This window comes from Gekko japonicus, unplaced genomic scaffold, assembly GCF_001447785.1.
Source record: "Gekko japonicus isolate JY-2015 unplaced genomic scaffold, Gekko_japonicus_V1.1 scaffold1793, whole genome shotgun sequence".
Taxonomy (NCBI): Eukaryota; Metazoa; Chordata; class Lepidosauria; order Squamata; family Gekkonidae; genus Gekko; species Gekko japonicus.
The window spans coordinates 75,535-101,496 of NW_015165874.1; the positions used below are offsets into that span (position 1 = coordinate 75,535).

At 43.2% G+C, this 25,962-nt stretch overlaps 1 protein-coding gene across 1 annotated transcript in view; it reads right to left on the minus strand.

Moving 5' to 3' along the window:
• Positions 1–798: 798 nt before the first annotated feature.
• Positions 799–25,962, minus strand: part of SLC12A8 (solute carrier family 12, member 8) — a 122,843-nt gene continuing 97,679 nt past the window's right edge. Inside the window, exons 8-13 of the mRNA XM_015411266.1 lie at positions 22,445–22,591; positions 20,128–20,806; positions 18,164–18,261; positions 13,885–14,002; positions 5,202–5,262; positions 799–1,000 (exon numbers count right to left, since the gene is read on the minus strand). Coding sequence (XP_015266752.1) covers positions 799–1,000; positions 5,202–5,262; positions 13,885–14,002; positions 18,164–18,261; positions 20,128–20,806; positions 22,445–22,591 — 1,305 coding nt within the window. The remainder of the gene's footprint in view (positions 1,001–5,201; positions 5,263–13,884; positions 14,003–18,163; positions 18,262–20,127; positions 20,807–22,444; positions 22,592–25,962) is intronic.

Below are 25,962 nucleotides of genomic sequence, written 5' to 3' on the forward strand. Positions count from 1 at the left end.
CAGGGGGTGGGGCTTGTTGCATGTGCCCGCCCCCTGAGCTCTTTACTGCCGGAGCTCTGCTCCTGCTCCCCTCTGAAACGGTCTTCGTGAGAGGAACCATGTCCACCAGCATGAAGTGGAAATCCATCAACCTCACGAAAAAGTGAAGATCTCCACTTCTACTCTACTTTGTCCGATGGAAGGGAGCTTTGACTCTCAAAAAATTACACTCTGAAACTCTTGCCGGTCTCCAAGGTGCTGCTGGACTTAAAACCCACTGATCTCTTTACGCCTCAGTTAAAGCTTAGAGGGTTTAAAACTAAACAGAAAAGCTTCATGGAACATGTCTGGTATGTGCAAGTTACTTCATACTGCATGAATATGAAAAAAAAACCCTGCATACAGAAGTTTAAAGTCTTTTTGGACAGCTACAGAATCATGTGACCAAACGTTAGCTCTCTTGTAGCGCATCTACTCCGTGTTTTCCCCGTCATTTGTTCTGTATTCTCTACCTATCAAGTGTGGTGCTGCATGCTAATAGAATAAGAGGTGTGTAAATAACTTACAACCAAAAATAAAGCAATTTTATAATATTATGCTATATATTAAACAAACTTATTGTGCCGTTATTGTGAAAAAATAGTCCCAACAGCCCCCAAAGGCTATACATCTCTCTCTTTTTTTAAGAGAATAAGGTTTAGAAGCCTTGGCTGCAAACCTGGCCTCCCCCCCCCTTTAATTGGAAGTTTCAGCATTCATTAAAATCCATTGTGAAAGGGCAAACCATTTAATCAGGTGGTGTGTCTGTGGCCAGTGCTTTTAATTGGCTGGTGGACTGAATGGCATGTTTCTTTCTTGTTGGAACTGATTAACAAACTCTTCTCTGGTGATAACAGAGGAATGGTGGTAGCGGTCCCGGGAGGCAAAATCTGTATTCTCTTCAGTGAGCTGAGTGGTCTCCATGCCAACTGTTGCAAGGGACGGTGTCACAACAAACCGCTCCTCCAGGGATGACCTTCCCCTAAAAGACAAAAGAACACAGAAACCTTCAGATGTCCCATTGTTTCCCAATACATTTGCAGCTGCACTCTGAACTGTGTAAACAAAACAAAATAGAAAAGGAATCTGCACTACTATGTACAAAGACATGGCACTTCAAGAAAGAATGCAAAGTTTTTCTTACGACTCCAGAGTTTGACCAAACTTCATCAAAGACCCAATTCTGTACACTAGATTTTACTTTTAATTGCTGGTAAAAGTTTTCTTCTCCGCTCATACAATTGCCTATCCCAGTTATTTCTGAATGGCTTCAAAACTTTCCAGTTCTATAAAACCAGGTGAACTTTTATTTTTAGTTATAGTTACACTTTTTTGGCTGAAAGAATAAAAAGATTTAAAATTAACCCTGTACCTCCTTCTTGGCATTTTCCAAAGTTAGCAGGCAGCAATCCAAGGAGTAGAGAAAAAAGAATCCATAAAGCCTTATCACACATTCCCAGGGTTTTCCTACTGAAAGCAAAAAGACACTAGGCACTGATTCAATGCCGTTTTTAATGAGGCCTCTTTGTTTTGAGTGCAAGTTGAACCTATTTAGAACCAACCTCATCTGCATTCACAGGTATTTTGCAGCATCATTCCTACCCAAATATTCCTTACAAGTGTGCAGAAAATCAGCTATTAAAGCCTTGAACTGCTGCAAAGACATTGTTCAACTTGGCAGCTGGATCCTGGCAGAATTTTCAAAGTTGCCAGCTCAGCAAGTCCAGTGGTCCCACATTCTTCAAGCACAGTTGCTGGGAATTATATCAACAGGGAGCTTCTACAATCTGAATCTAGTTATCTTCAGGTGGAGCACTGCTGTTGAGGTCACAGTGCAGTACAGGTGGGGCTGGGGCTGTTTTATCTGTTATCAGTGATGCCATTATGAGTATCCAATCAGTACATGCGATACTCATGTCCAGGGCTTTTTTTTCTGCAAAAAGAGGTGTCGGAACTCTCAAGAGAGAAATAAAGGAGAAACATATGGGATTCTTTGAAACACTATTGTGAACTTTTAAACATTTTTTTGAGAATTTTGTTTCCACAAAGAGGTTCCGGAACTCTGCTCCGCCGTGTTCCCCCAGGAAAGAAGCCCTGCTCATGTCACTGTTTTATCTGACAGCACTTCTGGTTCTTTTACTTTGCTACAGGGCTCCCAAGTACTTACCTCGATTCGGCGGGGGATATATAGTTCTTCGTGGGACATTCCCGCGGGGAAAACACAGGCGTTGCACTATTCCGTCGCCCAGACGTGACGTAGGCACGTAGCCAGGCGACGCTCTAGCAATGGGACTGGAAACTCTATGGTACCATCGAGTTTCCAGTCCCATTACCAGAGCATCGCCCAGCTACGTGCCTACGTCACGTCTGGGCGACGGAATAGTGCAGCGCCTGTGTTACAAGCAAGAATCTTCCGGCGGGGAAGCATGTGTCCCCCGCCGGTTCATAGGTAGGTACTTGGCAACCCTAGTTTGCTAGCTGGGTTAGCTGCATTTTCACAGCAATAATAATCTGCAGACAAAGGCTTGCATCCACCAGAGTGTTTTTATAGATGGAAGTATGGAAGCACGAAATGCTCCCTGGAAAGGTTGCTTCTGGGGGGTCTCCTGTCTCCAAGAATAAGCATTCCAGGGGACATTTTGGGCTGCAGTGAGAGGAGGGAAGAGAGAAAGTTGCACTCTGAAGGTAGAAGTCCTCCACAGAAATGCTCTCATAGATCCAAGCTAGAAAAATTCAATACTTTGAAACAGAAGCACTTCCTTGAGACAAAACAGCTTCACGTTTTCATTTTTGCGCTTTGAATTAAAAACTGATCATCTTGAACGGCCTCTAGGACTGGAAGTTGGCTCCCGGCATGTGAAGAAGTACAGAATAGGAAGAATTATTACATGCAAGCCCCTGATGTGAGGGAATATTAGCATGTGTATCTCCTTGTGCCAAACTGAAAAATTATGTACCTGATGAAATTCCCTTATACTAAAAAAGGGGGGGGGGCCTCCACAAAGTTACAGGAGCCTGTGTGCCTTTGCACCTGGTCCCCGGAGAAAGAAGTGCTGGTTGATAACAGATAAATTTATGCAGAGTTGGGAAAACAAGACCGAGTCCAGAAAGATGAGATGCAACTGACAAGGAAAACAAAACAAAAAAGCCCTTTGTATATTTCATCAGGTAGGGTAGGGTAAGTGCTAGACATATATCACGACCACATCTGTAGTCCTGGCTGATATCCCAGAAACATTATTCCTGATGGATGGCAGGGGAAAAGGCCATTTGCTGGCAACCTCTCCTTACATGCCTTTTACCCCATCTCTATGGTCACTGCAGAACTGGAAACCAGGCAAGCGCTGCTGCATTTATCTTTAGATTGTGACAATTTGGCTGTAATGTCAGTAAATAAACCGCAGCAGCCACAATCTCAAATGAACTTTTTAGCACACACTGGGGAGCTGCCCAGGCCACCTTAGAAGGCTGATATAAATATAAGGGAGATTTAGGAACTACTCTGAAATTCACATACACATGGGGACTACAATCAGTAAAACATCTCCTCAATATGTGCCTATTCATATTCATCATTTCTGCAATTTGTAAAAAAATGCTTCAAAGGTTGATTCCGTTTATTTTTACATTCTGCTGTGATTTCAGGCTGCTTCCATTCTAGCCATTAGTCCGTTTTTACAGAAAACCCAGCTGAAATTGTTACCACTATGCAGCATTCCAGTGTGTCTCCTTATCGTCTTTCTATCTTTTTCAGACCTGATTTGTGGCTATATTTTAAACTTAAAAGCCAGTTGCACCACCAGCATGCCTGTTGCAGATTAGCAAAATATTGCCGAGTCTTTCCAAGGCTTCATTTTCATTTCTGCTTCTTTCCTTTTTGTTATTATTGTTCTCAGTTTGATTGATCTAGCTTTCTCACAGGGGCCATGGCATACCTGATCCTTAACCAGTTCATGACCCCAGCATGGGGAGGAAACAGTCTTTCAATACTGCTTTTCTCTCTGCAGCTAAATGATTGCTCATTATCTTTTCCTTTAACTTTTATGCTTAAAATTTTGCATTTGCACAGTTATGATTATTTAAAAAGAAAAATGAGCAGTAGTTTTTGCTGTAAAGATAAAAGAGATACGTAACATACACATACATACCAAGAACGTATTATATATCAGTTCAGAAATGCCACAGCCACCATGAGTGAACAGGAAGTAACTAAATATGCTGGAAAACAGTAAATGGTTGTGAAGATCAATGGAACCATCATTTTAATTGCAACTGGTTATGGAAAAGAAATGAATGAGTGGGACAAAAGTGTCCTAGTATGGAAACAGCCTTAGAACAACTGTTAGAATGCTTGATAAAAGCTGAGAAAGTGAGAAAGGAAGAAGAGTTGGTTTTATACCCCATTCTTCACTACCTGAAGGAGACTTGGAGCGGCTTGCCTTCCTCTCCCCACAACAGACATCCTATGAGGTAGGTGGGACTGAGAGAGAGATAAATAACCAGGGCTATTTTTGGGCAGGAACGCATAGGAACGGCGTTCCGGCCAATGCTCCCTCTAAGCTGTGGAGTCTTGTGAGCAAAAATTCTCCTTTGTGAGCTACCGGCATTAAAGTTGTGAGCGAGCAGTTTGGCTACTGCATAAATTAGTTTGCTCTGGAGCCATCCTTCCTGAGCTGAAACAAAAATCTGTGAGCCGGAGGCTAAAAAACGGTGCGCTAGCTCACACTAACTCAGTTTAGAGGGAACACTGGTTCCGGCTGGCTTCAGAGTTGGCCACGCCTACTGCAGCCAAAACCTTTGCATGTGTGGCTACAGAGGGAAGGCCTGGAGAGTGACCCCCCGGCGACTCCGAGGCAGGCAGGCCAGGGAGCCCCCTGGAAGGATTGGGGAGGCATTTAAATGCCTCCCCATGCCTTCACCAGCCTGTCCAAGGGCCAGCTTGCACCCCCACAGCCACGGGGCTCCCAGGCAAGCCAAGGGAAGGCATGGGGTGTGGCCTAATATGCTAATGAGCTATGTTGGCAGGGGTGTTGCCTAATATGCGAATGAGTTTCTGCTGTTGGGTGTGGCCTATTATGCTAATGGTTTCCTGCTAGGCTTTTTCTACAAAAAACCCCTGTAAATAACAATCTTAAATTAATTACACAGCGAGACTGTGTCTTTTCCTAGCTACTGATACCAACCTGCAAGTATTAATCCAAAGTAGTTTCATCCACTTGAAAAAACTGAAATTAGCTGCAGCACCTTCACAAGAAGAAAATCAATTGTTAGTTTAATACGTTATCTATAATTAGCCTAAAATATTTTTTAAATCCTGTATTGATCCTGAATAATCCAACGTAACTCCAAGTATAATTTTAATATTGGTAGGAATGGGTTTTAAGATTTAACCTCTAAATTAGACTTTGGAATCATCACTGAAGAGACTGTATATAGATACTACATATAATTACATATACATATAATTACTCTAGAACACTTTTACAATGCAAAGTGCTACAAAAACTTGAGGAAATTGTCAAAACGTTGAAAAATTAGTTTATACAAGCAGGGGACCCACAATGAGTTGCGGACTTTCCCCTCATCCCTGTTTTATATTTCCCTTCCTTAGCAGCCCCCATAGCCTCTTTCCTTTTCATGCTTCCCTTTCTCCCTCCCACCCAACAGCACACCTACCTTTATCTGTGTGCCCCCATTCTTTATCTTTCCCTGCTCTTCCCCCCCCCCCCCGGTCCCTCCACCGATCCTAGGAAAACTATGGCCAAGTTGTGTGGTGCCAGCTGCTGGGCTGGGTCCAGCATGGACCAATTAGGGAACCCACGATAACTTGCAGGGGCACCCCCAGGCAACTGCCATGTTCTCTCTTTCTTTTCACTGCCTCTATCTCAGTGAATTCTTTCCTCCAGCCCAGTTATGAAACTCCTATTTATTGGAAGACTTTCCAAAAACTAAACTTTGGGTTTATCAGATTAAGGGTAAAGTAGCAGAATGTTGGAGATGTAGCTGTATTTTAGTTTGTCTAGGTTTTAGTCTGGCCAAGTTTTATTCTGCTTTCATAGAAACTGTATATTCTTTTCAACTGAAGCTGAATGCAGGCAAGACAGAGGTAATGCTGGTTGGGAAGGCAGACATTCTAGAGGGACTGAATCCAACTGTCCTAGACGGAGTGACATTGGCTTTTTCAGAGCAGGTTAACAGCCTGGGGGTGCTCATGGACTCTGCCTTGCTTTTGGAAAGCAGGCTGGCTATATATATATATAAAGAACAAATACATTTAACCAGTGAAGAGTTACATGTATAAAGAACAAATACATTTAACCAGTGAAGAGTTACATGTAAAGAACATGCCAAAAACAAACCAATCTAACCTATAGTTCAGTCGCAAGGAGAAGATAATTACAAACCAGTCCAAACTGCATTATTTCAGATAATTACAAACCAGTCCAAACTGCATTATTTCATCAAATATAACCATCTATTAAATATATGTAATCAATTCACAGTGTTTTTGTGGAATAAATTGCGATGAAGTGAGAGAATGCCCCGAAACGTAATCTAAAAAGGGGGCCCATTTTGCTAACATAGTAGAACCGTAGGACGAGCCTTCTGCTGTGTGTATAGTGTCCGACAACTTGTCCATCGCAAAAAAATCCCATAATCTGACAAACCAACGTGATATGGGTATTGGGATATTTGGTTAATATAGCAGAGTTTGCCTGGATATAGAAGCGTGATACCGAGTGCAGTAAATAAATCTCCCAAGAAGTATATTACAAAAAATATAAACTTACACTTATTCAAGTAGATCCAGTTCCCAGTCAGGTTGCAGTCGAAAGGAGAGGAAGAAGCTTAACCTAAAGAGTGCTTTCCCTATCACAAAAGGCCAGCCTGTCCAGCATCATGTGTATGGGATTGTGATGGCATTGTCTCTATAGGAGAGACCTGCAGCGGCATGTGTCTCCATGGAAGGCCTTGTAAGAGAGTGAGAGGACAGAGAGAGAAAGAGAGGAGGGGTGAACGGGCAGCTCCCAGGTTAAGACAAAGAAGAAGAGATTGGATTTATCCCCCGCCCTTCACTACCCAAAGGAGTCTCAGAGCGGCTTACAAACTCCTTTTCCCTTCCCCTCCCCACAACAGACACCCTGTGGGGTAGGTGGGGCTGAGAGAGCTCTAGACAGAAACTGCTCTTTTTCAAGAACAGCTCTTATCAGAACTACGGCTTGCCCAAGGCCATCCAGCCAGGTGCAAGTGGAGGAGTGGGGAATCAAACCCGGTTCTCCCAGATTAGAGTCCACGCACTTAACCCACTACACCAAACTGGTTCTCATCCCATTCAAGGAGATAACACCTAAGCACACTTATACAAGTGTGCACTGCCCTCCCACAGTATCCAGGCTTGCTGAGTTGCTCACTCCAACACTTCCTTTCACCCCTCTATAAGCCATCGAGGTTCTCAATGTTCGGGTTGTCCCACAGGCCTTGGTATTTGCCTCTTGGTAGTGGTTTGGTAAATATGTCCACTGTCATTTTCTCAGTGGGACAGTAGCGCAGCTTGACAACTCCTTGTCCCTACTGGTTCCTAGTCCAATGTGCTTTGTCTGCGTACTGTTGTTTTCTGAAAGAGAGAGGGCTATACGACTCTGGTTGTCCTCCAGCAGTTGAACTGGCAAAGTGGATACATATTCTGCTTCAGTAGATGAGTGGGCAACAACTTCTGGTTTATGACTTGCCCAATTTATAGCACCACCCCCACAGAAAAATATGTAACCATTAGTGGCACTTAGGTCTGATCTTTCTCCAGCCCAGTCTGTATCAGCATATCCCAACAGTGTGGGATTTTTAGTTGCTGGCAGTCTCATTTTCAAGTGTGCATTTAAGCAGGGCTCTTCTTACAGGTGCTACTGCAAGCTCTTGGAGGATTGGCTACATTAGGGGTGTGTCGCCTAATATGCAAAGGAGTTTCTGCTACAAAGAGAGCCCTGCATGATTTAAGTACTTCATCACCCTTTTAATTGCAGTCCTTTGTGGTGGATGTGCTAACCCTTCTGGACAATATACTTACAGCTGTTGCAATGTCAGGCCTTGTTGTTATCACTAAGTATAGAAGCTTGCCTACGATAGCTCTGCAGTTATTGTGGTCTGGCAGTGGTTCATCGGGTACCTTTTCTTTGTAAAAGCCTGATTCAATTGGTGTGGGCATTGCATTAACACCTTTCCAGGTCCAGGCTTTGCAATAGTTCCAGTATCTTCTGCTTTTGACTAAGAAGATAACTTCCATCTGATTCCCGTTCAATCAGAATTCCCAAGTAAAAGTTAGCATCGCCTAGGTGTTTGACTTCTACTTCCTTGGTTCCTTCTGCATTTGCCTGACACTCCAGATTTTCTCAGTGTTCGAGTCAAGGCTATTTAAGACCACAGCAAAACAGCATCCCCCCCAAAAAAATGGGGACCAGTGGGCTGAAAACGGGCCAACCACTGAAGGGAGATAACGTAATGCAGAACGGGGAAAAAAACCAGAATAAAAAGAAGGTTGAATTTGATTTTAGTGCAGAATTGTTTGGAGGACACTGTGGTGAACATGGATTTAAAAGAGTGCAGACAGGGCCCTTTGCGTAGCTGGGATACAATCTCAGCACAGTCATTTTGATTTTCATGGCAAATAATCAGATCATCAACAAAGATCAGAATGAATGTCCATTTTCCAGGTGTCTACTGTAAAGACAGGGATCACCTTTGCCTTGTCTGACGCCCTGATAGAGGGGCATCTTGGTCAGCTTATCCAATCACGCTTTTGCAGCTTGTTTAAGTCCATAAAGCCCCTTTTGAAATTTACAGACTAGATGTTCCTCTATTTCGCCATGTAAAAAGGCAGATTTGGAGGACACTGTGGTGAACATGGATTTAAAAGAGTGCAGACAGGGCCCTTTGCGTAGCTGGGATACAATCTCAGCACAGTCATTTTGATTTTCATGGCAAATAATCAGATCATCAACAAAGATCAGAATGAATGTCCATTTTCCAGGTGTCTACTGTAAAGACAGGGATCACCTTTGCCTTGTCTGACGCCCTGATAGAGGGGCATCTTGGTCAGCTTATCCAATCACGCTTTTGCAGCTTGTTTAAGTCCATAAAGCCCCTGTTGAAATTTACAGACTAGATGTTTAGAAAACGGGCCAACCACTGAAGGGAGATAACGTAATGCAGAACGGGGAAAAAAACCAGAATAAAAAGAAGGTTGAATTTGATTTTAGTGCAGAATTGTTTGGAGGACACTGTGGTGAACATGGATTTAAAAGAGTGCAGACAGGGCCCTTTGCGTAGCTGGGATACAATCTCAGCACAGTCATTTTGATTTTCATGGCAAATAATCAGATCATCAACAAAGATCAGAATGAATGTCCATTTTCCAGGTGTCTACTGTAAAGACAGGGATCACCTTTGCCTTGTCTGACGCCCTGATAGAGGGGCATCTTGGTCAGCTTATCCAATCACGCTTTTGCAGCTTGTTTAAGTCCATAAAGCCCCTGTTGAAATTTACAGACTAGATGTTTAGTCTTTTCATCTGTAAACCCCTGGTAGGGCTGTTTCATGTATAATTCTTCCTCTATTTCGCCATGTAAAAAGGCAGTCTTAATGTCTCAGTGTTCTGTCTGTTTCTGGAAGCTGCAATGCTTAGAAGCATCCTAATTGTGGAATATTTTGCAACAGGTTCAAATTTATGAACCATAAATTTGAGAGAATCCCTTTGCCACTAGTCTGGCTTTGTATCTCTCAGCATCATTATTTGCCTCTTGCTTAGCCGTAAAGACCCACTCACACCTAATGGCATTCTTACCCTTAGGTCCATGTCTTGTTCTTACACAGGATGTCCATTTCTTCTACTTTCCTCCACTTGCTTGCTTCTGGTTTAGGCATGCGCTGCAATTCAGCCCATGATGTCGGTTCATGTGGTAGCAACGTCCTTGTGAGGTAGGTTAGCTTCTCATCTGGAACTCCCTTGCTGGCCCATGATGCGCGTCTGAGGTCCGGGGTCTCATCTGCCTCCACAGCAGTCTCGGGCTCCTCTGGTTCACCTCCTGGTTCAGGAACTTCTGTCTTCACCTCCTCTTCTGGTCGACCATCAGGTTGTACCTGTCCATTTGAAATGTTATACTTGTCCATTTGAAATGTTATACTTGTAGCTATATAGCTTTGGGAGAAGACCATTTTGATTCAAGATTCCATTCTCGACTTTATTGCACATGGATAGAAAATTGAGACTCCTTTGAGAAAGGCACTTCGAAACGAGCATCAACTCGAGAAGTTCGTCTGCCAGTCTGTTTACCTGTTGAATATAAAGATCATACATCAATAAGGCAGTTTCATGTTTTCAGTATAGTTGTTCCTTGGTCACTCATCGAACTACACCACTCTGCTTGTAGTAATTTGGTTAGTGTTTGGGTCTAGAATTCTGTATTCCTTGCTCTCTGGAGAACAGTCTACAAAGATGCCTTCTTCAGCTCTGGGTTCTAGTTTGGATCTCTTTTCTTATGGTATATGAGCACAGGCCTTGGATCCAAATACCTTAATGTGTTCTATGCTTGGTTTTCTGTTATGCCATAACTCATGTGGCTGTTATGCCATAACTCTGTGGCTTTGGTTGGTAGTCTGTTTTGCAAGTAAAATGTGGTCATTCCAGCTTCTCCCCAGTGCCTGCAGGGAAGTCCTGAGTCAATTAGCATGCATATGACTATGTCCATTGTAGAGCGATTCTTCGATTCTTGCACTCAGCAACCGCATTCTGTTCTGGTTTGTGGGGTACAGTAAGTCTGTGCTGGATTCCATGTTCCCTTAGGAATTCCTGCACATCTAAGATGTGTACACACCAACATGGTCAGACTGGATGGCTTGGGGTTTTAGTTTGTGATTTTTCTTTCAGCAAATAATACACGGTATATTTTGAAAAATCATCAATGAAAGATGACAGATAAGTGTTATTTCCAACTGACGCTGGTTTGATAGGCTTGCATAATTCAGCATGAACTAGTTCAAGTGGTTGCTTACAGCATCTCTGAATTTGTTTGGGAATAGAAGGTCAAGTTGCCTTTCCCTTTATGCAACACACAATTGATTACCATTGGCACACTCACTTATATTGATACCTGTTACCAAGTCCTTTGTTTGTAGTTTCAAGATGGCTTCTGGCTTACAATGACCAAATCTCCTGTGCCAAAGCTCCAGGGACTTCTGGTCAGCAGTTGTCTTGGCTGTACAGGCCTTTGGTTCCTGGCAGTCTAGCTCAAAGACTCAATTTCTGAGAGCACCTGTGGAATATAGCTCACTTTGATGTGAGACAGTACATATGTTATTCTCAAAGTCTATAGCAAATCCTTTTTCTGAGAGTGTGGGGATGCTTAGCAAATTTGCCTTTACATCAGGAATGTATAAAACATCATCTGCAGTAATTTCAGTTCCATCATCACCTATTTGACAATTTAGTGTAACTCCATTGGCAAGGGGTACTTTTTCTGAAGCATTTGTGTCCAGTTCATCATCTGATGTCATATGTATGGAAACACCACTATCAGTTAGTCAAGGCTTGTGATTTTCATTCATTTGTGCTAAATGAGATACACAATAATAAAATAAAATAAAATTACTTTTTTCTGTCTCTGAGTTTGAGTGTGAGGTTGTTTGCTGGTGCTGGCATTTGCCTTTCTATTGAGCAAGCACTCCCTCTGGATATGACTTGGCTTGTTACAATGGAAGCAGTGAGGGATATCTCTTTCGTCTTTGGAGTTGGGCTTTCTGTTGTCAGTTGGCAGTTCCTGCCTCGCCCCTTGACCTGGCCTCTCAAACCATGTAACTTGAGTCATTTTTGCTTTTGTGCTGCTTGTGACAGCCCTTTTGTTTACGCTCCTCAGCTCATATCAGCCCCAAAACATCCTCCAACTTAGAATCTTTCCCAAAATTGCTGAGCGGTCGGGTTAGAACAGATAAAAGGAAGTACTTCTTCACCCAAAGAGTGATTAACACTTGGAATTCACTGCCACAGGAAGTGGTGGCGGCTACAAGCATGGACGGCTTCAAACAGGAATTAGATAAGCATATGGAGCAGAGGTCCATCAGTGGCTATTAGCCACAAGGTATAGATAGGGACTCTGGGGCAAGTGATGCTCTGTCATCTTGGTGCTTGGGGGGGGGTCAACAGTGGGAGGGCTTCTAATGTCCTGGCCCCACTGGTGGACCTCCTGATGGCACTGGTATTTCTGGCCACTGTGGGATACAGAGTGTTGGACTGGATGGGCCTTTGGCCTGATCCAACATTGGCGTCTCTTATGTTCTTATTAGATGTTGAGATGAACACAGAATAAGATTCAGGTAGGGTACTTAGAAACAGTTCAGTCTGTAGATCCTCATCTAGCACTTTACCAGCAGTTGCAAGCTTGTCAATTAGATTTAGTGACGTTTCTCTATGGGTCCCTGCATTTCCACCTCCTTGTAGCCTAATTGAGAGAAGTTCTCTAAATAAAGAAATCTTGCTAGCCTGGTCTTCCCCCCCAAAGACCTTCCTTAAGGCTTCAGTCATCCCTTTTGCAGTTTCTTGTCCTTTAACGTACACCAATTGGGAATTGGCCAGTGTACTCATAATCAGATTTTGTGCTTTACCACCTGCACTATCCTATCTTGTGATCTCAGTTTCAGACCCCAAAGGCCGTGGAGCAGTTAATGAAAAATCAGCAGTTAATGAAAAAAATACTGAGTGCAGTAAATAAATCTCCCGAGAAGTATATAAAAAAGGTATATGTATTTATTCAAGTAGATCCAGTTTACATTAAGGTTGCAGTAGAAAGGAGAGAAAGAAGTCTAATCCAAAGAGTATGTTCCCTACTTTCTCTGCGGGAGAGACCTGCAGAGACTTGTGTGTCCATGGAAGGCCATGTGCAGAGAGTGAGAAGACAAAGTAAGAGAGGAAGCGACAGAGGGCAGCTCCCAGGTTAAGACAAAGAGAAGCATCCCATTCAAAGAGATAACACCTACAGACTTAAGAGTAATGTAGCACACACCCCCCCAATGTCCAAGCATGCTGAGTTACTCACTCCAACAAATCCATGCTACTGTCATCCCACAGTTGTATTACTGCAATGTGCTCTACATGGGACTGCCCTTTAAGACAACCTGGAAACTACAACTGGTCCAGAATGCAGTAGCCTGCCTATTGCCAGGGGCTAGCCACTGGGAACACATGTTGGCAATTTTGAAACAGCTACAGTGGCTGCCAGTCTGTTTCTGAGTTTAATTCAAGGTGCCCTTAATGAAGCCCTTCACAACCTGGAACCTACATGTTTGAAGGACTGTCTCCTTCCATATGTCCCTGTGCACTAGCTATGGTCATCACGCAGCCATCTGTTGGCTATCCCACCACTTTGGACAGCTCATCTAGCATAGATCAGAGCCCAGGCCTTTTCCATCATTGTTCCAGCTCTGTGGAATGGGCTCCCTGGTGAGAGGGGCCTCTTCCTTGGAGTTCTTCAGGAGGTGCTGCAAGGCTTTTGAGGGGGTTTGAATGGCAGCCATCTTTTAAGAGGGGGAGGAGGGGAAGAGATTTGGGTTTTTTGTTTTTTTTTTTGGTTTCAATAGAAAATATTTTTAACTATTTTTATAAGCCACCTGGAGTCACATGGAAAAGCAGGCTATAAATGCTTAAATATAATTATCTCTACCTTCTCCCCAAAATAGTTTGGGACAGGACAGGCTTTGTGTACATATATAAATTAAAATGTAGTAACTTAAATGTAGTAATGTAGTAAATTAAAATTTAGTAACAATTAGTAAACTCCAATAAAATCTGAAGCAGTTCTAATACTGTGAACTGAAAATACTTACCAGGTGGTAGTCCTGGACTCACTTGTCCAATGTAGATATACAGAATAATTGCTAGCCCCAAACTGACAAGGGTGTAGATCCACTGAATGACAAACATAATGACAAGGGATCCTACTGCCTATTCAAAAAAATTAAAATACTTAGGATTATTCTGTGATACATTAACTGTTGCTTACTGCTACGCAGGGCTATTTTGGGGGCGGAACACACCGGAACAGTGTTCCGGCTGCCTTCTGTTTGGCCATGCCCCTTTAAGTGCAGGGAGCCGGAAGGCCTTGCACGCCCAATCTCCGCTCGGAGATCGGGTGCACAGGGCCCTTTAAAGCTGGCTCCCCGCACTCCCTGCACTCCCTCCTTCCTTCTTTCCTTCTTTCTTTTTCTTTCCCTCCTTTCTCTCTTTCTTTCCCTCCTTTCCTCCTTTCCTTCTCTCTCTTTCTTTCCCTCTTTTCCTCCTTTTTTCCTTCTCTCTGTCTTTCTTTCCCTTCTTTTTTCTTTCTCTCCTTTCCCTCCTTATTTCTTTCTCTCCATCTTTCCCTCCTTCTTATCTTCTCTTTCTTTCCCTCCATTCTTTCTTTTTCCCCTCTCCCTCCTTCTTTCCTTCTCTCCCTCTTCCCTCCCTCTTTCCTTCTCCCTCCCTCCCTCTCTCCCTCCCTCCCTCCCTCCCTTTCTTTCTTTCTTTCTTTCTTTCTTTCTTTCTTTCTTTCTTTCTTTCTTTCTTTCTTTCTTTCTTTCTTTCTTTCTTTCTTTCTTTCTTGAGTCCAGTGGCACCTTTAAGATCAATGTTTATTCAGGTACAAGCTCTCCCTCCTCTGTGAGGGCAGATCTGTGCTGTCAGGGGTGTGGCCTAATATGCTACTGAGTTTCTGCTGTTGGGTGTGGCCTATTATGCTAATGAGTTCCTGCTGGGCTTTTTCTACAAAAAGAGCCCTGCTGCTAAGTAATATATTAGATCAAAATTGTTCTTGGCAGAATGTTTCTCTGATTAGAGTTGTGATGCCAAGCATTATTGGGCTTCCACAAGGGAAGAAAATTCCTTATATTCTCAAACTACTTTTGGCAACTTTTCAGGATCTAAATCACACAGCCTCTTTAGTGCATGGTTGTTGTAGGATATGGCTTTGTTATCACTGAAGTGGTCCAGTTAGTAGACCTCAACAAACATGGTTAATAATGAAGATGTGCTCTGAGCATGTGGTATAAAGAAAATCATATGACCTGTAACAGTCTGCTCATGTGAATAATCCAAATTTTAATTCTTGAAATAAATATACCACCGGCTTGGTTCACACCAACTCGAAACTATAACTGGTTTTACATTAAACATGGGCAGTCTCAGGTTCACACACTCCCCTGCTCACTCCCATCATGAGCCTATTAGCTACTAGTAGTTTTTTTTCTTCTGAATCCTAGTTATATATTATATCTAAATTGGTAAGCTTTGGTTTGTGCTTGACCTGACAAAACAGCTCTGCAAACCACTTGTTTTCAGTCTAGAATCCTCATTTGTATGCCCAGCACAAACCATAGTTGTTGGTTCTGATATAATGGCACTATAAGTCAGAAACCAGGAAATATTAATCAGGCTTGTGGTACATGAAAAGAGAAGAGAACAAAGGTATATGTGAGCCTGAGTTTTCCTCATACCTGTTCAAGTTGTGCCAGACCATGCTTAGGCTTTTTCTCTTTTTTTTTTAAATAGAATTTTTTTTATTGCTTTTCACTATAAACTACAAAAACTACACACTACAAATTCAGAGTAGCAAGGTACAATAATGTTCTATCTTACGCTTTGATCTATCTTACGTTCCCTATATAATCAAGTTTACAATAAACCATTACATTACTAAGTAATAAGTATTCAAATGGAAAGAACAAATATTTCTTAATTTTGGTATCGAATATGAGCAATAATATAAATTCTTTACATTCTGACGTAGAGAAATCTTAGATCTTCATTTGGATGTCTTCTTGTCTTTATGCTTCTTCTTCTTCTTCTTCTTCTGCCAAGGGATTTTAACCTTATAACATCTGGGTGCAGCGGCACCCAAATCAGAATCAAAGTCAGAGCCAACTTAGGCTTTTTCTCTGAACCAACCCACAAGTGTTCTGATACAAATGGGAAAAGCAGGCAGATATCTCAGGCCCATTTCCCTTAAACACAGTAACCAGAGCACAAGACCCCTGCCAGATGAGACCATGGGTACATCTAAGTACAACATCAGAGGTGGCCTCTGAAACACTTACAAGTGGGGGACATAAAGGAAGCGATCCTCCCTTGCAATTTGTTCATCTGGTACAGTAAGGCAGATGAACAGGGAGGTTTCCATTAGCATGCATGCTAATATCCGTCTGTCCTTCATAGATTTGTCTAATCCACATTTGAAGCACTCTCAGCCACCAGGTCATTACCACTGTCAAAATATCCACCACCACCACTACCACCTCTCTCTCTCCCATTAAATAAATATTTTAATGGTTTTTACAACTGCTAGGTAAATGTTGACCACACATGTAAACAACAACCTTGACATCTTAACTCCGACAGGTTTCATCTTACACAGTCATGGATACACTCCTGGTGACACTATGCTCCCATTGGGTAGAGACCTTTAGAAAGTAGAAGTGGAAATGTGCAAGAACTTCTAGGGGGCATCTAATTTCTCCCTCCCACACTATTTCTCCTTTCCCTTCCCTGGCAGCCCCCAAAGCCTCTCCCCTTTTCCTGCTTCCTTCTCTCCTTCCCACCCAACAGTCAAACTACCTTTATCCACCCCTCAGTCTTCAGCTCCCTGCCTGGCAGCCTCTACCCAAGAAAACTGTGGCCTAGTTGCATAGTACTAGCTGCTCAGCCTGGCCCACTTGTATAGTAGAAAAACCTCAATGACTTGTTGGAGGGGAGCACATCACTTTCGCTGTATCCCTCTCCCCACATCATCTCCCCTTTCCCAATCCTGCCAACCCCCATATCCTCTCCACTTTCCCTGCCTCATTCTCTTCTTCTCAGCCATTCACCAGCCTACCCGTTTATCTGCCTCCCATCTTCAGCTATATTTATTATTTATTTACTTCATTTATATCACACCTTTCTCCACAGTAGGGACCAAAGCAGCTTACCTCATTTTTTTCCTCCTCCTTTTTATCCTCACAACAACCCTGTGAGGTAGGTTAGGCTCAACATCACCTAGAAGGTAGGTTAGGCTGAAAGTATGTGACCGGCTCAACATCACCTAGAGAGCTTCCATGGCAGACTGGTGATTTGAACCTGAGTATCCCAGACCATACTCTGAAGCTCTAACTGCTACACCCCACGGGCTTTCAGAGGGTGGCTGCTGTCGTAGAGTAGCAGGCAACCAGGCCTAGGTGGGTCATACAATCAGATTCTTGGGTGTCTGAGGGTGGTGCTGCATGCCTCCATATCTGAGCCCACCCCAGTAGACCCCTTTCCTGCTCTGCCAGTAGCACGGTGGTACGGGAGTGCTCTTGGCAATGTGGCTAGGCTGCTGGGAAGCGCACCCTCCAGTGAGCAAATGCACAGAGTGGAAATAACAGCCCCTCTTCTCCTGCCCTTTGGGGACCCATGCTCTGTGTGGGCAGTGAGGCAGCTTTGGATGCTCAAACCCCTTCCCCGCTATCAGGTGCCTGGATCTGCTGACAGGAGCTGGTCCCTTTAAGGGGGTGGGGTGTGTGCTCCTGACGATGAGTGGAACTCCTGGGGCCCGCCCCTCTCTGACCAGCTGGCCTAAGATGGAATCTGGACTCCACCCCCTTGCCACATTGCCCAGATTGGTTCTGGCAGCCCTGTCCATCATACCGCCACAGCCGCCACACAGTGCCTCCACTGACCGCAGCGGTGCAGTTGCTATAGATACTACCTCAGGTACAATCAGAAAACACTGTGACTGTCTACCGGCCACCGCGTAACTCATACCCATAGGGAATGGACTAGTGCTGCCATAGTTACGCATTGGCCAGCTACAATAAGCTTCTTCTTTTGAGGAACAGCAAAGTACTCTGGCATGATCTCATCTTGGACTACTTTGCCTTTTGTAATTCCATTTTTCCCACTTGGTTTCCCCACTACCAACTCCAAGACAGGTGTCTCTCATCCAGAACCCTTGCGGCATTGTATACTAGAACTTTCCCATGAAGCCCGAAGTGTGCTTTTGTAACAGCAATACATTAATAAAGTTTTCTCTTTGTGAACTTACTATCCTAAGGCCATCTTGGGTGTTTCATATAGAAATAAATAAACGTTTGAAATATCAGCAGCATGACTCACACCAACTAGGGACGCCCAATGGTTACAGAATCTGGAGTAGAAGGACACTGGCATCTCCTGAATTTCCAATTCTTGACTTTGTTGTTTTACGGTTAAATCTGTAGAATAAAGGAGACAAAGCCGTGAGAAGAAACCGTAACATAATCGATTCTCAGTCTGATACTGTTCAGCAAGATAAGCTTTCTGTATGGATCTCCCATGCCTGAACTACCACAAGTGTTTTTGCATCATCAAACCATTCAAGTTTAATTCCACCTATGCCGGGGGTCCCTAAGCTTGTTGAGTTTATAGTAACTTTTCAGATTTTCAAACCCCTTTTACCCATCACATTCTTTGCTATCACCGTATTTCTAGCTAAACGAAACCTCCCCAATACAATATCTGATAATATGGATGATAAAAGAAGCAAAAATATGCTATATAAGTAGGCTTGCCAAGTCCCCCGGGGGGCGGGGAAACCCCTGCCTGAGAGGCCCATTACCCGCCGCTGGCGGATCGGGCCCCGGGGGAAAAAACACCCCCAAAGCACACAACATGCCCGGCGACAGCACATCACCCGGAAGTGACGCAATCACGTCAGGCATGTCAGTATTCTATGTATAGTGTTAAGTCATGCTGTAGATCTGAGGCATCTAACTGACAGGAGCTGACAGCTCTAAGTGTCATGAGAGCTGGCTCTGACCGGTTCTAGCTGGCTACTGCTAGAGCTAATTAGCACTGAGTCACAGTGACTCAGCATTGGCTGTGATTGGCCAGTGGTTGTATATATTCAGTGATGTACAGAACTGTTCATTCCTTCTTGGAATGCGAGCGCAGCGGAGCATCCTATAAATACATGGATAAGAAACAGTCTTACTGAATACAAGCTACTGAAAGTTCTTTTGGTTCCTAGTTGGTTGGTTGGTTTGGCTGAGAAGTCACTGATGACTTATGGCAATCCCATAGGGTTTTCAAAGCAAGAGATGTTCAGAGGTGGTTTATCATTGCCTGGCTCCACATCACAACTCTGATATTCCCTGGTGGTCTCCCTTCCAAATACTGACCAGGACCAACCCTGTTTAGTTTCTGAGATCTGACAGGGTTGGACTAGCCTGGGCTATCCAGGCCAGGGCTTGGTTCCTTAAAGGTAAAGGTTTCCCTTGCTCGAAAGCCAGTCGAATCCGACTCTAGGGTTGCAGTGCTCATCTCGTTTTCCAAGCCGAAGAGCCAGCGCTGCCCGAAGACGTTTCCATGGTCATGTGGCTGGCATGACTAAACGCCAAGGCGCACGGAATGCTGTTATCTTCCCACCGAAGCGGTACCTATTTATCTACTTGCAATTTCTTGCTTTCGAACTGCTAGGTTGGCAGGAGTTGGAACCAGAGACTGCCGCTCACTCCGTCATGCGGCACTCAGGTCTCGAACTGCTGAACTACTGACCTTCCAGCCTGCAGTTCAGTGTCTTAACCACTTGAGCCACCGCAGCTTAGTTCCTTACTATGCCACAATTTTATCATAAGCAAACTTTTAACGAGAAGGAGTTATCCAAGCATGCAATAGCAGTAAATTCCCCTCCTAAATCACAGTGAGTATTATGAGATAAAGACCACAGTTCTTTCTGCTTTTATAGCATAGATATAACTTTAGCTTGCTGTTCAGGATATTTGCAAGCTATTCCCCACTGTGCCAAAATTAAAAATAAATGCTGCAATACGTTCTGCTGCATACATGCAGGGTGCATATGCAAGACCACTGGGCACAATACTGTAAGCAGCAAATCTTGCTGCACTGAATTAAATCTGGACTCCTGTATTGTAGGCAAATTCAATTAGACTCTCCTGTGAATCATTAAAATAAACTTTATGCTCACATAAAAATACTGCCTTTAATATGAACATATAAAGCAGGTCTCTAGCCTCTTCAACAAGGGTAGAAGCAAGAGTATACATTTTTTGAAAAATTATCTGTTTTATTCATCTGTTTACCTTTAGTTTTTTGACTGGGTGTATTTTGTATCTCATTAAAACGCCGGTTTCCATCTTGGCTGAGCTTCTGCTTGGCTTCCATAGTTGCAAATGGAGAGGCACCTTCTTGACCCTGATAGCTTGTTTCTGAAAAGCTCTGCATATTTGTATCATTGGATTCCAGGGCCTCTCTGCAGGGATCCTGAGCAGCAGCAGCGTTATTATCCAGATCCAAGAGAAAGCTGTCTTGTAACATTTGTTTGGCTGCTTTCTTTCGCTTCCTCTGCTTGACTGATTGGCCAGTATCTGGGTCTTTCCCCGTTGTCTCATTACTAGGACCCGGCTCACTACCGAGAGGCCTAAAAAGTTGGTCCATGTCTTTTGTGAATTCTAGCAATGTGCCATTTGATCTGCTTTGAATTATTCCACCTGATCCATAGCAGGAGGGTTTGTCCTGTATTAAAGGCCGAGAACAGCTCAGTATAACCTTGGAGTCCTGTCTGCATAATATTTTGGGGTTCTGCTGAAGGCTGTAGCACATGGATACAGAGAAATAGGAGTAATCCACCATAATATATGTAAGCATGAAGTTTATGGTGACTATTGGAGCGAGGATGTTCACTTGGCCAATCAAAACGAATGCCATGGTGATAAGGCTTGTTAAGCAGATCGCTGCCACTGGAGTTTTGTTCGGTCCTTTCTATGTTAAGATAAAAAGAAATAATCATGGTTGTTATATATTGGCAATAATCTGACCTACAATATTTCCACATTATATTCTGTATATCTTAGTATGTATCTTGTCCTGTTTGACCTGTTGAACTGCCTAGTAAACCAAGGCACTGCCAGGGAAGGTCAGAGGAAAGGAGGGTTGATGGCTTCCACAGGTATCGGAAACTGTATCAGATCTAGAAGTTTAGTAGGGACCCGCTCTCTATATGAAGCTTCTGTTCTGTTGGAGAGAAGGTCATAGCAAGTCTTTGTTCTTCAAAAGCAGAACACGACACTCAATAAAACTGTCCGAGAATTAGCTGGCAAAGGGGGGGGGCAGGATATCAGAGGCATGACAAGCAGGCTTATGGCAGGCAAAGAAGGCTGTGTTTAAAGGTACTAGATAAGCTAACGTGTAGAATGACAGTCCACTCCAATGAATTCCATGGTCTAGGGCAGTGATGGCGAACCTTTTAGAGACCGAGTGCCCAAATTGCGACCCAAAACCCACTTATTTATCACAAAGTGCCAACACGGCAATTTAACCTGAATACTGAGGTTTTACTTTAGAAAAAAACAACTCATACATTAACTTAAGATGATCCAAACAAAGTAAGGAAAGCAATCCCAAAAGCTTTCATTTAGTTAAAATTGTGTGGCAGAGAATTCCACAGTTTAATGACGGTCTGGGCCTGTCTGGGGCAATGGCACGTGTGCCCACAGAGAGGGCTCTGACTGCCACCTCTGGCACCTGTGCCATAGGTTCGCCACCACTGGTCTAGGGATACCATAGTTTTTTCTACACAACATTTAGATTATTCCAGTATTTATCGTTGAGAATGACTGGGTATCAAAGAAAGCCTTCGCTTCTGGTATCTCAGTTATTAGGCCACTACTGGCCTGACAGTATATAACAGAAAAGTCAAAGATATGTGTGTAAAGTGCTATCAAGTTGCAGTCAACTTATGGTGACCCTATAGGGTTGTCAAGGCAAGGGATATTCAGAGGTGGTTTTCCATTGCCTGCCTCTGTATAGCAAACTTGGACTTCGTCGGTGGTCTCCCATCCAAGTACTAACCAGGACCGACCCTGCTGAGCTTCCAAGATCTGAGGAGATTAGGCTAGCTTGGGCCATCCAAGTCAGGGCAAGCTAAAGATATACATATAAACAGGGCTTTTTTTGGTAGAAAACGCCCAGCAGGAACTCATTAGCATAACAGGCCACACCCAACAGCAGAAACTCATTAGACTATAAGGCCACACCCCTGACAGCATAGCTCATTAGCATATTAGGTCACACCCCGTGCCTTCCCTTGACTTGCCCGGGCACTCCGTGGCTGTGGGGAGCCCAGGCAAGCCGGCCCTTGGACAGGCTGGGGAAGGCACAGGGAGGCATTTAAATGCCTCTCCAATCCTTCCAGGGCCCCCCTGGCTTGCCTGCCTCAGAGTTGCCGGAGGGGGGTCGCTCTCCAGGCCTTCCCTCTGTAGCCACGCATGCAGAGGTATTGGCTGTAGTGGGCGTGGCCAACTCTGAACCCAGCCTGAACTCCGTTACTGTGCGTTCCTGCCCAAAAATAGCCCTGCATATTAAAAAAGGCAAGTAAGTCTTCATTGCTTGTTTACTAACCCCTTGTCCAAAGAATGCAAGAACTGGTATCACTTTCTCTTGAGCAATGCATTGAAGGATTCTTGGTGCTCCATAGAGACCTCCCATACAGGAAGCGAGAGATGAAATGTACAGGCCAATTAAGAACAAGAATCCCACCAAGGAGACCTAAAAGGGAAAAAAAAAGAAACAGAGGAAAACTGGCGTGTTGCTTGATTAATGCCACAAGAATACTTGTGAATACAGTCAACAGAAACTAATTGTGCTTCCACAACAGCATTTGCATAGCATAGCTAAGAGTGCGAGTTGTCCAGGATTCACTTCAGCCATGAATATTAAGTGGTTTTTTGAGGATCACGAAACTGCGGAGGAAATCGGGCGAAGCTGCGGGTCAAATCCAGCCCCGCGGCTTCGGGTGTGAAATTGACCAATAGTATTGGGGCAAACGGCGGCACAACATCGAGGCAGCTCTAGTGCAAAATCAGCCATGGAGATAATAATCTGACCTACTCTACCAGGCATCTGAAACACAACATATGTCAAAAGATATAATTCCTTCCAAGTAAATGTTTAGGGTTAATCTTAAACCTGAACTCTAAAATATTTGGAAACTAGTGGTGCAACTCCTAAGAACACTTTCTTGGGAGTAAACCCCACTGGACAGACCTGAGCAGGATTTTGAGTAGTAGATCTGCTTAGCCTGGCACTATACCGTAAGTGACATGGATCACAATCCACTAAGAAGCTCTCTTGTACAAAATCAATGAAGTGAACAGAAGCTGTTCAGAAACCATTTTAATGTGGTTATTTCAGAGGGACATGCCCTCAAAAACATCCTGGTGGACAGTACACTTCTAATTAACAACACGAAAGCATAAACTTTAATTTGCTCTGGGCAGCAAGTATGAACTCTTAACTGAGTAATGCAATCCCATGGAAAATGCTCCACTTAGCAGCAATTTTCTTAAGAAATCTGTACCAGCAGCAGATATTAGATTCCACTTACAAACTGGAACAGCAAGCCTGGACAGAGTTTTATTTCAGGAAAGTGCATTTATGGAGATAGATCATCAAACAGAGAAAGACATACAAGCCTTAAAAACCTCTGAATAACTGGAAAACAAAACTATACAACCAGTGAAGAAAATAAATATTTAGTTTTTTGTGTTTTAAAATTAAGGGGGGAAATGGATCAAACTATCCATCTGAATCAAATGCAATTTAAAAAACACATTTTAAAGGACTTAAAGAAACAAATGATCACAGATAGAAACAGCTGCTCCCTTGTAAATGTTGATTGTGCTTGTGCAGGGTGAACACTGAATAGATTGTTCTTTTGTCTTCTTTTTCTTACATTCACAGGTCATTTCCTTTTCATATGGTATCAAAATGTAACAACTTTACATTCAAATACTATCTGTGCTTATTTGGAATTGTCCCACCAAGTTCAGTGGGGTTTATCCCAAGCAAGTAGACAAAGGTTTGCAGTATTAAGTCCTTAAACCAGCTTGAAGTTCAAAAACTTGTTTTCTGCACCTATTGATCTGATAGTCAACTTGAGCATTCTAACAAGAACAACATCCTTAGATTTTGAATTACCCCTTTTAATTACATTAAGTAGACGCTTCAGCTTAAAGAAGACCTTCATTCTATATGGACCCCTACTGGAAAGACCTGCAGATACACTAAAACATTGACTAGACAGTCTTGCCCAGATGCGAACAAATGAGACACAAATCCAAGTTCTAGAAGGTGGCGCCGAATAGCACCACAACTCCAAATATTGCTACTTACAGTGCAATCATGACTTCAATAGACTTAGAAGGGTGTAATTTTGTTTAGGCTTGCACTGTTAGACAATCCACCCTTTTGCAGCACAAAAATAAAGACATAAAGTACATACAACGTATTTCAAAACCCATACAACCACCAGAAAACCAAACGAATCTTATTTCTAGATAATAAAACTGCAAACAGATAAAATGTAGAAGGAAAAGGCCGGGTAGAAAAAGAGAAATATAATCTTCCACTAAGAGAATAAACAACTGCTTTGAAAATAGCATTACTACTGTACCCATTGCTCCCTCTAAGCTGCGGGGTCTTGTGAGCAAAAATTCTACTTTGTGAGCTACTGGCTTTAAAGTTGTGCGCAAGCGATTTGGCTACTGCATAAATTAGTGTGCTCTGGAGCCATCCTTCCTGAGCTAAGGAAAAAATGTGTGAGCCAGAGGCTAAAAAACTGTGAACTATCTCACACTAACTCAGCTTAGAGGGAACACTGACTGTAACCATTGCTCCCTCGAAGCTGTGGAGTCTTGTGAGCAAAAATTCTACTTTGTGAGCTCCTGGCATTAAAGCTGTGAGCAAGCAATTTGGCTACTGGATAAATTAGTTAGCTCTGGAGCCGTCCTTCCTGAGCTAAGACAAAAATGTGTGAGCCAGAGGCTAAAAAACTGTGAGCTAGCTCACACTAACTCAGCTTAGAGGGAACACTGTAACTCCTAACTAGGAATGGAATGAGTCAGGAAGGGGTGGAGCCTATAGATGCAGAAGGGAAAAGCAAAGGAGAGAAGCAAGACTGCTTCCCTGCTGAGGAGCCTGAACCTTAATCGTAGCTCTTAACATCTTGCTTAAGAATTATTGTTTCAGGGCTGTGTTATCTAATGGGGAGTTCATTTGGGACCCTCATCTTGGAAGCCGGGGCACAGAGTGTTCAGCTGGAGACTTCTCGGGCCACCAACAAGAGGAAAGAGATGGACTTTGAGGGTCGCAGGCTGTGAAGGAGGGGAAAGTTAATTGTTTGGATTTCAAAGGATCACTGTTCTGTTGCATCACTAAGTTCTATGATTCTGTTACATAATATGATGTTAAGTGAAAAGTAAAAATGCTTTATTCTCTTGGAATTACTGCAAGATTAATTCCAAGTTCTGCCCCACAGACCCCACAAACTGAGGTCACCCTACCAGTTACAACACTGTGTTTGGATAAGTCGATTTACCACACTAGTGAAAACAAACAGCTGATTGTGTCAAGCTTTGCATATCATTTTAGTTGCCCAAAATGCCTGCATTTGAAAGTGCCACTTAACATTCCATTCACAGCTTAGGAGGATGTGGATTTTTTACTGAGGTCGTCAAAAATACGCCAAACGGTTTAATGAGAAGAAATTCCTCAGAAGGAATTGGTAATTCTATTCTGATTGGTTCTCAAGCGCCACTGCCCCATATCTTTAATTGCTGTTCTTGTTTTAATTTTTTTTTAATTGCTTCGGAGGACAAATGTTCCTTTAAAAATAAATGACAGCTATACAACCATTATTTCTTTACAAAATGCATTTCTTATGCAATGCCAATGAAGGGTAATTCTGCCAAGGACAAGCCATGTTCTTTAATCCTTGCATTACATCTGCAGGACTTTGTACCACTGCCTCTCCTCAGAAAAGAAAGAAAACTCTTGCCTGCTGTTTTCTGGGTGTTGTTTTTTTTTTTAAATGATGCTTCAAGATGGATTCAAACTTTCTTTCCAAAAGGAATTTGCTG